This window comes from Geospiza fortis, unplaced genomic scaffold (genome assembly GCF_000277835.1).
Source record: "Geospiza fortis unplaced genomic scaffold, GeoFor_1.0 scaffold719, whole genome shotgun sequence".
Taxonomy (NCBI): domain Eukaryota; kingdom Metazoa; phylum Chordata; class Aves; order Passeriformes; family Thraupidae; genus Geospiza; species Geospiza fortis.
The window spans coordinates 945,405-964,144 of NW_005054451.1; the positions used below are offsets into that span (position 1 = coordinate 945,405).

The window sequence follows — 18,740 nt, forward strand, 5'->3', positions numbered from 1 at the left end:
CAATGAAATTGTCCAGCTTTTTGATTCAGCAGGTAGAAATGCAATGCAAAATTATAGAGAATGAATCTATTTGTATCTTTTAGAAGCTGATGAATGCAGCAGGGAGGATGTTGCCTGAGCAGGGATTCTCCTGTTGCTGTGCAGTGCCTCAGTAGGGGTGTTTGTTGCTCTGTGGGCACCCAGCCCTGTGTATTTAGCAGCTGTGTTTTGCTGTGCTGACCTCCCAAAGCCTGTTGATGTCAGTGAAGCAAGGGATCCTCCTCATCTCTTCAGCTGTGTGCTGCTTTGACAGAATGCCTTTCATTAATGAGTGCCATGTCCAGCTTTTGTTTGTGGATACAGAACTCTGTTTGAGAGGAGCAGTGCAAAAGGCTGAGAGAAGGATTGTGATTGATGCCAAGTTCACTCTACAGCTACAACAGAGACCACAGCGTTTGTTTTGATGTGTGCTTTTATTCACTCCCCTTGCCTCACCCTTTGGCACAGATAGACAAGAAAAAGATGGATTGAATTGACATTCCCTCTGTTTGAGGTGGCATTTCTTCCCTCCTCCTCAATTTTGTCACCTGTCTCAAACAATCTGCACATGAGAAGCAACCTATTACTGCCTTGATGCACAAACTGCAGAGAAAACACCTGACAAGGGGAGAAAACACTCTCCTGGTGTCTCAGCTTCTTGCAGAGAGCATTGCCCCCAGCCTTTCTCTATGCTGCTGACATTGAAGAAGTTGTTCTTTGTGCTTCTCATTTCCTTGTCACATTTAATGACTGTTTCAGAAGGAAAATGATCTTGTTCTTGAATGTCTGTCCTGAGCTGCTTTTGACAGCAGTGCCTGGAGCATCATTATAGGTTTGGTGCAGCAGAACCATGAGCTTTTATCTGAAAGGTTTGGGCCCTGCAGGAAGAGCTGGGGTTTCATTGCATGGTTTAGGCTATGTCTGCATCAGTAAGTGGGGTGGTGTAAAGGGAGCAGATATGAAATGCCTCCCTGTTGGTATTGAGGACCCAGTGTTGACCTCTCCCTTCTTTTTGAAGAGTTTTATTCCTCCTTGTTCATGTCTACTCCTTTGGACAGAGTGCCAGGGAGTAGCAGTTTGAGCACATCTGGTTGAATCTTGCCCAAAAGGAATTAAAGTAATATGCTCCAAGACAGCTCTGTCATACCAACCAAGGAGCTGCAGTGTGGGGATGATCAGTGAATTTGCTTCAAAATCACATTTCTAATCTGAACTAAAGCTTTCATATAGAACCTGCCCTCAGGAGTTTGAAATCATTATTCTTTTTGGTTTGGGATTCAGGGTGGCTACTGTGATGACAGAAGCAATGTGTTTTAAAAATGTCTTTTTTGATTACTGAGGCGCTTTCTTTCTGCAATATATTGGATGTTAGCCTCTAGACACTGCTTTGCTTTCTCCTTAAACTCTGAAAAGTTAGTATGAGAAGAAAATCTGCACAACTCTACTCTGCCATGGTCATAAACTGTATTTCTTGCTTTTAAGTTTGAGACAGAAAAAAAGGGAGATTTCTTTAAAAAATAAATATTAAAAAAAGCAGAATGACTGGCCTGTGGAGTAACTCTGTCCTTAGAATTAGCATATGTGTCAGGATAGGTTAAAATGAAATCAGATTTCTTCCTCAGGACCTTAAAAATGAAGAAAGGTAGTGGAAAACTAGGAGAAAATACCAGTTAATACCAGTGGGTTTATGCCAGACTAAACCAGGGTGATTTCTGTTAGAATTCCTCTGAACCGAAAAGCTAATGTACTCTTTTCCTCAGCTATGAAGGTGTTGAGGTTGCTGCTTCTGACAGTAATTGATTTGGGGGTAAGAGGATTCTGTAGCATAAAAAGTCCTTTTTTTGAGATGTAGGGAAGGGATGCAATTATTCTGAAGTTCTTTATTAAAAATAATTATAGAAGAATTTTATACATGTACAGGATTGTGAATTTCATTATTTAATTTCTAACTTACTTTATGTTGGCAGAGAGTTTAATCATTTCAAGTTTCCAATTCTAACCTTCAGTGTTCTCCTTCCTTCTTTCCTTCCAAATATTGATAAACACAGATAACTGATAGTGAAAATCAGCTGCAGTATTGTTCCACTTCTTTTCCAGTGAAGGGGAGTGTGCTGGGGTGCTGCTGTTGCAGGAAAGTCAACCATTCCTTCAAAACTCTTGTCACATGAATGTCACCCTTTTCTTAGACCTCAGCAGACACCTTTACACTCTGCAGGACTAACTAAGAGAGCTTTTGTAGCTGCTAATGTTTTATACCCTCTGTGCTCTGTAGATCTGATGGAATAATCAATATTTACATGCTCAGCTGTTTAAGGGGCCCATCACTAATATTGAAGTCACAGCTGTAATTTGACAGCTAAAGACTAAGTAATTGTGTTGTAACAATACTGGAAGCAGTCTGGGTTGTTACCAAGTATTGTAGAACACATTCAAATTCTTTAAATAACAATCTACATGCAAATTTTGTCTCTGAACTAAACCTTTCATGAAAGAAAGAAAGAAAGAACTCTAGGCCATTTTAAAAACTTGCAGCTACGTTTCTTATTTTCCTTGTTTCATATTGATTGAGTTGCAGCACCTCAAATTAAGTTGGAAAATACAGTCTCAGGTAATGCCCACCATGGTTAATCTAGCTCCTTGGCAAAGAAATAGGAATAATATTCCAATTTCAATAAGACCTCATAAAATTGTAAATGTGAAAATACCACCCTATTTTCCAATTACACAAGTCCAAAAGCATATATCTCTACATTTATAGCTTTGTTTTTCATATTTATTTTTTTTACAGCACTGAATATTTTCCATGTGATTAAGACTCGGAATTTTTATTTTGTTGCATTTTTACTATGTACTCAATAAAGCTTTTGGTCTGTGTAATGAATATTTTAAGTAAGCTGTGGCTTTATTAAATGCCTGGTGGAAAATGCATAGTAATAAAATTTTTTAATGTTTTTTTTTCTGATCTACACTTTAATTCATTACAAACTTACAACGAATCTAAGTTAGTAAAAATTTATTTTTAGTTCTGTTTAAAGGAAGATAAAATCCCTGGATCATGAGGAGTTTGATATAACTGCAAATGTGAGGGTTAAGCCAAAGAGAATGTCAGTTTTCATTCAAAAGGCTTTTGAAGTTCTAGATCCGTAGTTAATATGGAGGAACTGAAGAAGTGAAAAGGTAATATATGATCAAGTTGCATCAGACAGTTTAATAATAAAATAGGCAGCAGGTAAAAAACAAACAAATAAAAAACAAACCAGAAATGCCAAATAACAACAATAAAAAACAAACACAAAACCTGACCACCCTACAGAAAGCCACAGCACAAAATGGCAACAAGAAAACCTTTCCAGCTGCATTTTGCCTGGCAGCTGTGGCAGTTCCCTCCCTGGTTAATTGCTGTTGGCACTGGGGTTCAGTCCAGTGCTTTGCATGGACTGGGATAAAGGAACCATCTTCAGGGTGAATGGGATTTTATCACAGTGAAGTGGAAATGTTTGTGTGGTCAGATGGACCCTGAACAGTTTGGCTGAGGGAAAGGTAATTTATCCTACTACAGATTTCACTCCATGGGATCTACAGAAGAAGGCAGAAATGCTCTGCACTTTTGTAAGGGCTCAGTTCCCTGGAAGTACTGAAGTTGTCACTCTGCACAATAATACAGACATTGCACACACAGTGGAATTAAGTCCTGAAAAGCACAGTTTGTACAGCAGGACAAAGATTCCAGCATCTGTTTATGTTAAGCAATGGGTTCTGCTGCTGTTGGAGACTGGAGAGCACAGCTGACTAGTGCCTTGGTGTGGAAGCTGCTGGGGTTGCTTTTAGTGGGAATATGGTTTCTAATTTTTTTAAGGTGCATTGTTGAGTAGTTACAACTTTGAACACATCTGCCTAAGTCACACCTAGGTATGATTTGTGAAAATAGCTTACTTAGAAATTCTGTTAGATTACTACAGAGGGAGGAAAAAAGCTTTTGTTGCGGAGGTTTAGCTGTTCTGCCAGAAAAATTATATCTTCAGTAAGTAAAATAAATCTATTTTCAAGGGACTGTTGAAGGATAGAAAAAGCTTTTTAGAACAGCTAAACCCTAGTTTCTGCAAGTCAGTCTTGAGTTATGAACAAGTGAATTCCAGCTTGTTGAGATATCATCTGCTACTCCTGGAATTTCTGGGCTCCTGGATGTTGCCCCAGGTGCCTCACTGTAATTAGGAAGTGGCTTAAATGTTCACCAAGGGCCGTGGTTCTCCAGTGCTGCTGTGCAGCATTGGGGTCACCTGGTTACTGCAGAGTACCTGAAGTGTTGCAGGTTCACACCTCACTCCAATACTGTTCATTCACTGTTTCTCAAGAATCCTTGAGGCCATTTTGGGTATTGTGTTCAAGAATATTTCAAAGCATTTTGTATCTTTCTGCATTTAATACTTTTCATCATGGGAACCCATACTTCTCTTCTTTGATTCTGCCAGGAGTTATTTTCCAGATTCTTTCCAGGTTAATTAACTTGTTTGCATGTTAGTTATGTAGTCTGTAGAATCTGGTGTTAATTTGTGAGCACTGTGGAGGTGGTCAGATGGTATGATGCCATTACCACCCTCATTCAGCTGAGGTTCAGTTTTATTTTGCCTCTCCCTCCTCTATCTTTGTAAATGCTGCAGATGCAGTTCTGGGAGTGGGTACAAGGAGTCTGTGCAATATCTGTGTTGTATACTCTGATTAATTATTCTAATAAAGCAAGAGTCAAAGCCTTAGTATTTGTTAGTGTTTTGTAAGATTGTAAAATAACAAGAGATAATTTCAGCCTGTCTGGCAGAGCTGTTTCTATTCCTTGAGTGAGCCTCTCAAGAAGTAATGCAGGGTTGAATGAATGTCTAAGTTTGTTTCATTGCAAACCTGAAGATGAATTCATGTACAAAGAAGTTTTGCGTCTTTGCATATTAGTTTACAACTTTGTCTTTAAATTTACATTGAGATCTTTTGCTTCTATCCAGAGAGGTGTCTTGTTTGCTCTTATGGAAATCATTCTGAAAACACAAATCCTATAGCAGTGCCATTCATTTTTTGAGGCTTGATGTTCAGCTTTTGGACAAGCTGGGTTAGTTCATACTGTATTAGTTCATACTGTTGATGCTGCTTATTGAACTGGATATTGTTTAATTTTTTTAATGACAATCAGGAAATACATGGCATTACTTTGTTATCTTGTTGAACATAATACTGTCATGATTGTATTTATTGATTGTAAATCAGGAGTGAGTGATTTAAATCTGCTTTGTAGCAGGTGATGTGTGCATCTGCAGAAAGCAAGATAAGAAATGTTAATTTCTGAAGCTGCAGTAATGAAGATTTTTTAATTAATTTGTTTTGCATAATTTAATGTCTGCATATGAAGAACAAATTCACAGTTCTTTGGATACTCTGCAAATCTTTTGGTGATGCTTAGGCTGAAGTGGCCACAGTCTAATTAAAGACAGAAATATTTCTATATGCACACACATTGTTTGGATTGTGCATTACTGTCACATAAAGCACTATGCCCATTTTAATTCTGTGATTTCCAACTTTCTTGGCTGCCAAGAGGCTGTTTGACAAACCTTTAGGAAAGGGGCTGTAAATATGTCATTACAGAACAAATCACAGGCTCTCATACTCTCAAGGCTTCTGCTGAAATGAGCAAGCACTTTTAAGATGGCTCTTTGTAAAACAAATTCATCTGTAACAGTAAAATATAACAACTTTGATTACTTGAAGGTTAAAAAAAATATTTTCTTTTCATTTCCCTATGACATGAGCCACTTAAATAGTTTCAGAAAGAGAAGAAAAAACATGCTACTGAAGATTTTTCTTTTTATTTAAGTGTTGTAGTGGCAGATGCTGAAGCCAGAACTAGAGATGCTCTGAAGCTTACAAAGCAGAGCTTCTCCAATGGATGCCCAAGAGACATGTCCCTTGGGTAGAATTGTAAGAGTCATTTCTCCTCCTGGGGTGGGCACAGAAAGGTGCTCACCTGCGTGGTAGAGAAATAAAAATCAAGATGTAGCAGGTTGGTTTACACTTCCTTAATTTCCTCTTGTGTGTGTTTCTGTAATTCAGATGTATGTACAAAGTTAATATAAATCCAAATAAGGATAAAAACCTGCACATCACAACATAAACAGTGAATGTGCTATTGGCAGGTTTTCCCTCAAGAGGAAGGTGCAGTTATTAACTTGTGTTTAAAAGAACAACTTTTCTTTCTGGATGTTTACAATTTTTGCACTACACAAGTGCATAGACTTTCAATCCATCTTAGTTTTGTGTGCAGGATTCTAAATGCTGTAAAGATTTGTGGATCTACAGGTGTTTGACACACTTGGTATGAGTTTGCTTCAGTTCTATGTCTGAATACTTAAAGCCATCACCTGCTTGTTTTTGCTGAACCTCTGCTACCTCCAATGAGCGAAAAAGAAGTTATGACACATTTTCACTCTACATAGTTTGAGCAGGATACTTCTATCTAAAGGTGATATTTTATTCTCTTGAGAATAAGTTTGAAATCAGATATGTGGCTGTTTTCTTTGGGAGGACATCAGGTGCCAAAAAAAGTGCCATTAGTGTATATTTTTGATTAAAAGAATCTATGTGTAAGAACCTGTATTTCTTGCTTGGACAAGTTGCTGATTGTGTTAATTTTGTTTCAGCTTTACTTTTGGAAGCTCAGTCAACACCGTTTCAAATAACTCCTTCAACCATGGCAAATATTGTGAAAGGCCTGTATACACTACGACCAGGTAAAAAGGAAAAATGTTTGTGCTGATCTCGTCCTGTGATTGTGATTTGTTTGCCAAAATATGTCTGCTCTCTTAACTAATGCACAGTTAACAATCAGTCTGTTGTGTTTTGTGCATCATAATACATCAGTTCCACCCTGGTTCTTGTTGACTGTCTCTCACCTGGGCAAGGTACTGTGTGAATACCAAATACTTTAAAAAAAAACCAACCCAGCCCTCTGTTCTGGAGATGAAGGGAAGATCCATTCCTTTTCTGTAGAAATAAGGAAAGAAGGATGTTAATGGGTCAGTCATGGTGGAAATTTAGAAGTATTGAAATGGTGAAAGTTGTGTTGAGAGTCACTCTTCAAACAACCTCTTTGGCATAAGGTGAATGATTGACTGTTTCTCTTATGAAGCCATTGTTTTGTTGGTATTATTTAATGGAAGAGCTTAATTTAACTTGTGAATACATTGTGGCATTGTATGCTGTAACAATTGTATTGAAAGGAAAATGGTGTTGCAGACTTTAATCAGTTTTGTAGAAGAGTCTTCCAAGTTTTGGAGAACTGAGGACAGCCTCACCCTGTATTTGAGAAGTTATTGGAATTAGGAAGTGTTCACAATATCCATAAATAAATGGTAGTTTCCCTTCCTTTTACAGTACTGACAGTTTCTTACTGTGGCGTGCCTGAGAGGATTGTGCCTGAGCTTCAGTCTATTTTTGCAGTCCCCATTTGTGGAAATAGAAATGAGAATGGAAATCCCTTAAAAAAAGCTTTAGTGCAATATTTAGCATGTGTACAAACCAGGAATATAGTGGACTATACGTGTACAAAATGCACTTTCTGTAAACAAAGATTATTTTTACATCAGCAAAATGAACATACTTCCATCAATTTTAAGACAATGCTAATTTCAGTTTTAGAAAATGTTCAGGACCAAAGATAGGAAGGGTATATACATAAGTATAAAAGTATTACTCTTTTAAAAGCAATTCAGTGTGGTTGTTCTTTGACCACACTTCATATTGTAGGTGATGGACTTGTGATTTCACAGTTTTCCATTTCAGATGATCCCTGTCTTGCTGTCCACAGCACAGCAGACACGGCTTTGGGTTGGTACCATGGGACAAACCAGATTTTGAGTAGTTGAAGAGCCCAGGATAGACTTCTTGGTGTATAAGTCTGTTCTTTGGTGATCCTAGTTGGTGATGGGGGATGAATTCTAAATCAGTCAGAGCAGGGGTTCCTCTTGAGGCAGTGCTGCTCACTTTCCCTATGGGGTTGCTCCATTGGTGTCTGGTGGGACTGCTGAGCAGGTAACTGGGGCCAGGGGAAGGTGCTGTGGGGTTGGAGCAGCCTGGGGGTGTCTGAGTGCCCTGGCTGGTAGCCAGGGGCTTCCCTTCTCATTCTCTTCCTTTGTTTCCTCCTCAGGTTGAAAGTTCCTAACAGCTGTCACATTTCCAAACTCTTTTAATCCCACCTTAGTACTGGGGCCAGTCCTTTTTAAAGTCTCTACCACTGCTCTGGATTAGTGGGTCAAGTGCTCCCTCAGTTGGTTTGCAGGATTATGGGAATTGTATAAAAACCTGTCATGTTCCTTAGTGAATTAAAAACCTTTTTTCTAAGTAAAGATCAAATTTCAGGTAGCTCCTACAGCCTGTGGGGAGTCTGGCTGCAGAAATAGTTGAGGGCTATTTATTTTTCTCAGAACTTGCTATATAGTTGCTGTAAACCCAATTTTCATCCCTTGCTTAGTCTTAAAGCCTTGAAGCAACTTCAAGGTAAATTGTCTTGCTCCTGTAAAACAGTGTTCAGTGTAGTGAAATTAAATCACATTTCTGTCCTGAAGCTGAACTAGTACAGGTTAGACTTATATTATGAACATTAAAGATGTGTTTGTGTAAGCTTTGGAAGATCAGTGAGAGAAATGCATGAATTCCTTTGAAATGGAGATCAAGGAGTAGAGTTGTATGATGATACTACTGTGATTTTTAGAAATAAGGCTCAGGAGAGAGAAGGGTACATTTTAGGGATAGATTTCCTGGAGTGCAGTGTTACAATCATTACCTAATTATCCAAGTGAGTTTGCTGATATCAGTTGCCTGTCCTTAAGAGTGTCCAGGGACTCAGCAGGTCCTGTGAGATGCAGCAAGAACTGAATTTCAGTTTGATGATGAGGTTGAGAAAAATAGTACTTCTTCTATCTACATGTAAACATCTGATTTCAACAGTCTCATTATTTGTTCTGCTTTAAGGCATGATTTCTGTGGATTTGGGGGGTTTTCTTTTCCTTTTTTTTTTAAATTCAAGATCCTAATATGTATTCAAAATAAAGTTACGTTTGTCAAACAGTAAAAATGTCACAAAATATCTCTTCCATATATTTTGTTATTGCTTTCTCTCTTCTTGCAGAATGGGTACAGATGGCACCAGCTTTATTTTCTAAATTCATCCCAAATATTCTACCCCCTGCTGTGGAATCTGAGCTTCAGGAATATGCTGCTCAAGACCAGAAACTTCAAAGAGAGCTTATTCAGAATGGATTTACTAGGTAATAATTATTAATCTTTAGTAGTGATTGTGCAGGACAGTGCTGAAATGATTACAATGGATACTCCTAAAAACACTGATGAAATAATTTAAGAGTTAATGCAGAACCTTCACAATTCAGTATCTGAAATATGGCCTTATTTTCAATGTCTTTTGAGCACTAACAGCCCTGCAGATGGTATCTAAAAAGTAGATAATGTAAGGCTTGACATTTTTTGATCAGGTTGCTTGCAGTTCTTGCATCCCTGGGTTTTGGTTCTGCTTCTGCTGCATGATCATGGTTCTGTTCAACTTTAACCTTTAATTTGGCTGTTTATTTTCTATAAGCTCTCTTTTATTCATGAGGCTTCTGGAAATGTCAGTTTTCTCCTTACTCTGCTTTCAGAGTTATTTATACAGGCAAGGTGTTCATTTTAAATAGACATTTCCCATCTGAGTGTTGAATCAGGGAGGGGGAAAAGGGAGAGGAACAAACAGTAAAAAACACAGCAGAAAATGTTCATACTGTAAATTGTTCCCTCTGGGCAGTGCCTGTTGCTCTGTACTCTTCTATTTTTCTGCCCAGACAGAGGCATGGCACTTTCACCATTTCTGCAGTACACTCACAATATAAGATCAGGCTGGGGAACCCTCATGCTCTACTCCCAAGAGGTTCATTTCTTCATAAAGAGAAAATATCTTTATTTTTCCTGTTACCTGTGCAATGCTGAGTCTGGCCCTGTAGTTTGAGCATCCCCTAGATGTGGATATGTTTAGTACTGGATGTATTTCTGGATTTCATACCCCAAGGTTTTCCTCAAAGGTCATCTCTCTTTTCACAGCTTGGTAAATTATTGAGCTGCAGAGCTGTACCATTGACCCAAATGCAAATGATGTGGTGCAGACTCTTTCCTTGTAAAGGCTGCCTGTTGAGGAAAAGAATTTTTTGAGAGATCAGCATCATAATAAAACCATTAGATCTTGGGCTGAGAAAAGCAGTGCATTTGGCCCAAGAAATAGAAGTGTGAGACTGTAACTGAGTAGGCTTGTAATGCTGACAAAAGAATGTAATGTACAGAGCAAAACAGAAAAGGGAACAATTTGGTGTTGTCAGACTTTCAGTCTTACTAATTCTGTAGGTGGCTGATAATAGTTCTGCTTACAAGTACATTTCACCAGTTTCACATTGCTTAGAGAACTAAATGTGACATTTCAAGTACTAACAGTCTATATCCACAAACCCAACTGGTTTTTTGAAATAAATTTTGCCTTGCAATGGTTAGTGTCCCTTAGTACCCTTCCCAGCCTTTCCTACAGTCTCTCATCCTTCTAGAACCAGCCAAAGAACTTGACAGCCAAATCTCTCATTTTCAGCTAACTAAAGAAAAACATTTTTCAAACCAGTTGGTTTTGTGGATATAGACTGTTAGTACTTGAAATGTCACGTTTGGTTCTCTAAGCAGTGTGAAACTGGTGAAATGCACGTGTAAGCAGAACTGTTATCAGCCACCTACAGAATTAGTAAGATTGAAAGCAATAACCATGGGGAACACAGCACAGTGAGGCGTAATTGCACATCAGCTTCTAGTTGAAGAACAACAGCTGATCAACACCATTAAGTGCTAAAATCTTCTGCTTAAAGAGCAAGTGTTGTCAGCTCAGACTTGCTTAGAGTCTTTAAGATTCAGGAGTGTCTTTTCAGACTGACAGATGCAGAGTTTTTTCATGTAGTTCTGTGAAGTTTGGTTGAGGAGTTCAAAGTGAGGAAAAAATTTTATGCATGTTTTAAGTTCCAACTGCATATGAACATTTTTTTTCTCATCTTCATTTTGTAAAAAATTATCCTCTGAGAGCAAGCCTACTGTCTGTAGCAAAAGGATGAGCTGATTAAATCTATGAAATATAGCTTACACTTTAAATAAATTGAGTAGTAGTAGTATGTTTGCATTTTTTTCCTAAATCTCTGGAAGCTGCTGATTGTGCTAAAATGTTTCAGTGTTGTTTTGAAGATCACAGGATGTTTGGGGTTGATAGGGACCTTTGAAGGTCCAGAAGATCAGAGAGATCTTTACTTGAGGTTATCCTGAAAACATCTTTCTTTACCTTCTCCCACAGAGGTGACCAGTCACGCAAGAGAGCTGGAGAAGAGTTAACTTACAGTAAGTACAGATCCAGCCCTGCCCTCACAGCTTGGCCAGACAGCTCCTGCTGGAATTCTGGGTTCTCAGGGTGGGGAGAGGTGTCAGAGGCTGCATCTCCACATGGAACAGCTGTCTGCAATGTAACCTTTCCCATGCCAAGAAATAATAAAAACTGCTTGGATGTGGAGCCATTGGGGAATGGAATCTGTTCTGGTACTGTTGTTAACTTCTCCTCATTTTATGGCCCTCTTGCCACCAAGTTTCCTCATGTGCTTTCAGCTGAGTATGTTCACTTTATTCCCTGCCATAAAATGTCACTGTTTTATGATGAACTCTTAGTGCAGACTGAAAAGACTGAGTGGACATTTCTGTGTGAATGTTTTGCAGACACTGCTGTGTTTTGGGGGATTTAACGTGGAAGTTTAACATGAGAGAATTTCTTAACTTTTTCTGTAATTTCAGATGGCTCATCAGCTTGTGCAAGCTCCAGGGGATACAGATAGTGAATATACTGGATCAGCTTCTATTCCTAGCCAGAACAGACACTGGAGGAGCACAGGTGATATCTGGAGCCTCCTTTGGCAACTGCTGATACTCAAGCTCTGACACAAACTATGCCTCAAAGAAGAGTTTTGGACTTTCTTCTTTATATTTTAAAATGTCAGTTGCTGCTACAGTTGGAATGACTTTGAAAGACAAATTCCTTGGTCTGGTCTATCAACAGGCTCTTCTTCTGTGACCTTTGTGAGGAATGCACCTTGAAAAACAATCCTTTCAAAGTGGGAATGGGCAGCCAAAATCAGCAGCTTCCAAAAGCATTAGAATGGAAGAATCCTTTTTGCACTCTTTTCTTACTATTAAGGACATTCTTAAAACTAGTTAACATGTCAGTGTATTAGATTTTAAACTTCAAGTTATTTTCTGGAGCTTCTACTTAAATAATAAGAATAAAGTTTCATTATTTTGCAGTATTTGTTTGTTAGTTTAAAACCTGTCACCTTTCAAGAGTTGGTCCCATATAAATGTATCTTCTGTCAGGGAGTTTTGAATTCCAGATTTTTCTTTTATCTCTTTTTTTGTTACTTGGTATTTTGAAATCTGTTTTCCTATGTGTTTGTACTCTGTGCCTTCAGCTTGTGCACTTTGCGACTTTATAGACCATGTTTTGTTACTGCAAAATGTGTTCTTGAGGAAAAACTTGATGTGAACAAACATGCTGCAAAGTTGCACTTTTCTCTTGCATTAATAGGAAGTGAAAATAAGGAGGAAGGAAGGAAAGTTGAACCTATCACCATCACTAATAGTGACTTGGAAGATTGTCCCCAGTTATTTTTCACGTGTATTAAGTGTTTAATGCAGGGACCAACTCTTGTAGAATCTCCCTCACTGATATTTCGTTGGACTGGATGATCCTTGTCCCTTCCAACTCAGACTATTCTGTGATTCTATGATTCCGTAATTGCAATAGATGAAGATGAGAATTCCAGACTGAACAAAATACCAGGATGTGGTTTATGTTGTGCTCTGTAAGAACATTGTGAGCAAAACTCTGCAGTCTGGTAGCTCTGCAAAGTGCATCTCCATCAGCACAAGATTTGCACTGGGCTGAGCAACGGTACCTGTCCAACATCACTGTGTGGCTCCTGTGCCATTTCTCCTGCTGGGGGGATGTGATGGAGCTGTGACAGTGGGTGTAGTCAGAATCAGGGATTTCAGGAGTGATGTCAAGTGTGCATGTACCCATCTGCCTCCTGCCTCCAGTTTTGTGTCCTGGAGATCCAGCTGAGCCCATCTCCAGGGGATTTGGGCCTAGGGGCTAAGTCTGCTCATTGTGATGTGGGTTTTAATCAGCAGTATGGCTAATGCAGCTCTTTCATGAGGGGAGAAACATACTTGAAAAAGCAGTTTGATTACAGGGTTTGGGGTTTTTTTTCATTATTATGGATTTATTTTTTATCACCTTTAGTTATGAAGAGAAATAAGTTGGTAATATAAAAAAAATCTTTCTGAAGTGAAATAAAAGTTTTTTCAGTTTTGTCTGGCACAACTCTTATGCCTGTTTTAAAAAACAAGACAAAATACCAACACAACTCCTTTCATGCTTGTATGGGTTCATGACAAAATGCAAGAAAAAAAGAAATAAATAGATGCGGCAGGGACAAAGTTTCTTTTTGTTTTGTATGCGGGCTTTATGTCAGAGGATTTAACTCCATCAGTGTCCCACCAGCCACTTTGGCAATGTGATTTAGTTGGAGGGTGGGGAGGAAGAATAAGTTTGACACTGCTGGGATTGAGAGATTCAAATATGATTTTCCTATGTCTTTCTTTGCATATTTGCAAAGCCTGTTTAATTTTGAGGAAGTGTTTCTTTTCCAAGTAAGACCTAAATGCTTCAGTGTTTTGTGTTCAATGTAAAGCAATGCCAGCAATCTGAATTCATCCCCAGTGGTGTAAACCAAGCTCTCTGAAAGGGATTTTCAGGTGTTGGTAGTGTCTGCTTCAACTTTGCTACCAGCTGCTTAAGTTGGAGCAGAATTAGATAAAATCAGGGGGTTTGACAATTTTGTTGAAGTGTGCTGTGGAGAAGTTAATGAAGGCTAATAAGGAACAAAAATAATTTGCCATCTTCCAGGTTTTTAAACTCTTGGCTTTAAACAAAAATAAAACCTCTGATAGTGTCCTTAGCTTTAAAAATCACTGTCTGCTGAAATGGCAATATTCTTGAGTTAAGAATAGATGCATTAACCTAATTTGGTTAAATTTGTTTACAACTTCATTACCATCCTGGTTCACACAGTACAGCAACCAAGCTCTGCCATCTCTGTCAAGTGGTCACAGTTTTTCTCTGGTCTTAAAGTGGTTTTACTGCTTCAGGTTTGTAAATAACATGTAGTGCTTTTGCTTCATGTCTGAGGCAAGGGTTTAACATTCCTTTTCCATTGCATTATGTTTGGGACACAAACTCCTAGAGTGACAATTCCATCAAAAGGTAAAGCATTCCTGTCAGTGTGGTCCACTGTGTATGCACTGAGTAGGGCTTGGATGCTTCTAGTCCTGTTTAGCATTGTCACCACTGCCCCCATGCCTGAGGAATCTGTTTGTTAAGCACTGTATTATGTTGTAAATTTGGCATTATTTACATAATGCTGAAATGTTGTTTATCTGTTGAAGACATTATCATTGTGACTGAGCATGGAACAGAATACAGGATATTACACTAAATTATTTTGTTTCTCTGTAAACTTGCATTTTACTTACAGTCAAACTAACTCAGCCAACTTAAGCATTGGTACTGTAAAACCAGAATTACCAACAGCATGATTCTAACTTCAGTATTTAATTTAACCAAATAACTTTTTGTGAATCTGTTGCATCTGTAGCTTACTCTGTTAAGCAGTGAAGTTGGTTATACAATGGATGTCCTCTTTATGTTGCACTGGTTCTATAGCCAAGCTTGCTACATTAAAATATTTTTAGATTAATTTCATTTCTTTATTTGAGAAGTTGAAATATTTGAATTCAGCATGCTGACTGTCAAAGAGTTGTTGATACATGGTCAAGATGGTCTTTGGTACAAATGATGGGGTTGGTGGTTTAACCAAGTAGGTACCCAACTCTTCTTCAGCTGCATCTCCTTCCTGCAGTTGTTGGGGAAATGTTTACAGATTAATGCATTGAAGTTTTTGACTCCTGTCATTTGATGGAAGTGTGATCAGCCATACTCATCCCTTTTAATTTGTCCCTGACATGATTATTCACTTTCTAAAAATTACAAAAACCAAACAAAACCCCCAAGAACTACAAAGGGCATGTTTTGAGTGACTGAAAAATGTTTCTCATGTACACTGTGACAACCCTAGTGAAAGGAGTATTCTGTAGAACTATGGAATAAAAAACAACCACTTGAATTTGACTCCTGTCATCAACCCAGCTCCAGCAGAGAGAAAACAAAGAATTTTGGTTTTGTTTTGTTTTTTTTTTATTTTTGTGTGATGCCTTGACATGCACAAGGTGTCCAGAGGGCACTTAGTTCAGCTCTCAGTGTGGGCCTTTTGGGTCAGTCGACTGCAACCATCCTGGATTTCTTCTGGGATAAACAAGGATATTTTTGGTAGCTAACAAACTTCAGGTATGGGTAATCATGGCAGGCACGAACCAGGTGTGGATTTATTCTGGCAGGTGTCATTCCAGTAGTTACAAGCCATGGGAATTTACTTGGCAAATTTAGCACAAGTCAGTGTGATATTGGCCCAACAAGATACTTTAATGCCCCTAGTGCCTGTTAAAAGAAAAAGGCTGGAGAATCTAAATTTCACCCTTGTAGCACTGAAATAGAGTGGCTTCAAATGAGGACCAGAATCACCTGTGAGGGAAAGTTGTCCCCTGTCTATCAGGGAGGACAGAAAATCAGCATTACTGCATGAGCAAAACAGGGCAAACTTGCTGATTTGGCCTCAGCTGGAAACTCCTTGATGAAGTGCTTTGTGCTTTGCTAGAGAGAGTGAGGGAAAGGATTAAACCAATGTTATCTTGATCTAGCCAGAATGACTTGTTAAGGGGATTCCAAAATTCCATAGGCAATGAGTACTCAGAAATCCCTTCTGGCTGTCTCTGGAATGCTCCAGATACACTTGGTTAATGTTCATCTTTCTGAGCTTCTGCTATCTGACCTAATTAGCACAGAACAGGAATGTTGACTTGCCTAATGATGACAACAGGATGGATTTAGTAATGGCACTTATTGCCTCATTAGTATTGTTTTTCAATTAGTGTTCCTTACGAGGAGCTGTTCCAGTTTCAGTGTTGACCTGGGCCTCTGTTAGAGAGCAGTGGATAATTTATTTGTTATTACTCATGGTTTGCACCACTGGCCATTTATCAGCAAACTGGATGGCTTTGTACAGAGAACAGTTCATGAATTAATTTCTCAGGGTGGTCGGTAGATGCTTCCTTGTGCATGAGATGCATTTCCAGCATGGGAGCTCCAGTTCCATTATGGGATAGGTGGGATAGGTCTGAAGGCTCTGCTGAGGCAGTCCCTGGGGTGAGTGTCACACTGCTGTCCTGTGGGAACATCCAGTGACCATGGAGTGAATTGCACTGCCAGCAAGCGCCCCAAATGCCTCTACACAGCCTCCATGGGAGAGCTCATGGACTGTAAACTCACCTCTTAGCTGTCTGTTCCTGTGGCAGGAGTGGCTGAGCAGTGACATTCAGTTTGAAACAGATCAGGGCTTGAAATCTAAGGATTATCTATTCCGGATTCAAATTCCCTGTATGGTCAATGTGAAAAAAAAAAAAAAAAAGACTTCTCTAGCAGGTACCACCCATCAGTAAATGGATGTGCTCCCAGATTTCTGGTTTGAGGTCTCAGTTACTGGCCATGGGCTGCTGGTACTTGAACCCACCTCGTGGAAGGAGCTGGAAGCAGAACTTGGCAGCAGGACCAGTCCTACCTGTGCAAGAGCAGAAGGAAAACAGCCTGCTTGGCTCTTTTTCTTAATTGCTTCTGTATTAAGTCTTTATTGAGCAGGCACCTGCTGTTCCCAGTTGCTTGGGCAGCCTCAGTTGTTTCAGGTGCACGGTTTGGATATCTGTTGGAATGGATCTGAGGCAGCATTCCATCCAAGCTATAAAATAATCATTGCCCTTAAAATGCAGAGATGCGTCATACCTGGTGATTATCCACTTGTTTTGGAAATAATCTCATTATCCTACTTGTTCCCTCAGTTACAACTTCTGAATACATATTCAAGTGAAATGTGCTTGCCAGCCATGGCTCTGATCTGCTTCAGAGAGTGCCATAGTTACTGATATGCAGGGGAGTGACACTCATGAAGTGAAATCCTGCTTCCATGCTTGTTTCCCTCTGGGAATGTGACATGGAATGAAAAACTGCATCTTCCAGTTCGCTCTGGTATAATTATGTTTTATTATTTCTTTCTTAATAATTCCCAGCATTGAATTTGCCTTTTCTTACTAGCTGCTGTGTATCAAGCTAACCCTTCTTACAGCTGTTACAGTGCCAGGATGCCCTTTGTGGGTAGCAGCAACTCCTCCTTGTGCAAGCAGAATTAGGATCACGTTTTGCCAGTGCCTCTCTTTGTAAGTCACTGCAATCAGATGTGTTTGGAGCTATCACTCCCTTGCTGAGTGAAATGAAGTCCTGTAGTTCTTTGTAGCCAATGTTCTGCACTTCCCTGGGTGATGATGGCATGTGAACTTCATGTGTCACTGTTCACCTCCTTGTCAGCTTGTTGTGAGCACTGCAATGAGCAGGACCCCAGTGCTGTGGGAATGTGATTCTGACCTCTTTCTGCTGGGAGCAGTCAGTTCCTGCTGTGCAGCTTCCCATTTACGTGGAAGAGCTTCTCCATTATAGGAATTGCTGGGCAGACCTAAGGGTTTGAACTCTCACATCACAGGTGACAAAAGTTCAGGTGGAAATTTGTGGTGTCGCGCTCTGCCCCTGCTGATGAATTGGGGATTTCCTTGGGTAAAAGGAAACAAGAAAAATTTTAGCAGGGTATATCATCTGCTCTATTTAGCAAAGAGTTTCTCAAATCTGCTGCAAACTCTCTGAACTTGGACTGATAAGTTTATAACTTGCCAGGTCCTCTTGTCAGCTTGCCAGCACAGCTGCTCATCCTGGGAGGATCTCCTGGCACCTGAAGGTCCAAACTGAGAGAAGGAGGCTGAGCAGAGCAGTGCAGCAGCCCCAGTGGTTCTGGCTGAGTTGTCACATCCACACTGCTGCTGTTTCATCTGCAGGGCCCTTCAGTGCCTCATTGTCACCCTTCTCTGATTGTTACTTTAAATAAGCCACAGTCAGTGATCTGCAAATGTCAGGAATCACCTTTGAGGCACATTGACCAAAGCCACCGTGCCCCTCCTGAGTGAAATCATCTCTGGGCTCTGTAAGAAATCAAAATTGTGGCTTCCTGTTTCCAAATCCTGGACAAATCCAAATCCCGGGTGGGATGGTCATGGAGAGTCTGTGCTCAGCAGTGCAGGGCTGGGTGCACAGTGGTCCCTGGGCCACATGTGCTGCAGGAAGGTTTTGAATTACAGGTGTAATGGCAGTGAGTGTATGCCCAGGGCTAACCTTCAGAGATGGGAGGTGGTTTGCCCAATAAAGGGGAAACAAAAGATTATCCTTTGCTCTGTATTTATGTAAGTGAGCAGAAAATGGCTTTAAGCTGTAAGAGAGCAGGTTAGACATTAGAAAGAAATTCTTTACTCAGGGTGGGCAGGCCCTGGCACAGGGTGCCCAGAGCAGCTGGGGCTGCCCCTGGATC

General features: G+C 39.7%; 1 protein-coding gene across 1 annotated transcript in view; it reads left to right on the plus strand.

The window, feature by feature from the left end:
- CACUL1 (CDK2 associated cullin domain 1) overlaps positions 1-15,350 on the plus strand; it is a gene marked incomplete at its 5' end in the record, with an annotated part of 43,789 nt that extends 28,439 nt beyond the window's left edge. The window contains 4 exons of the mRNA XM_005427742.3: positions 6,699-6,788; positions 9,185-9,323; positions 11,417-11,460; positions 11,905-15,350. Coding sequence (XP_005427799.3) covers positions 6,699-6,788; positions 9,185-9,323; positions 11,417-11,460; positions 11,905-11,945 — 314 coding nt within the window. The remainder of the gene's footprint in view (positions 1-6,698; positions 6,789-9,184; positions 9,324-11,416; positions 11,461-11,904) is intronic.
- Positions 15,351-18,740: the final 3,390 nt, after the last annotated feature.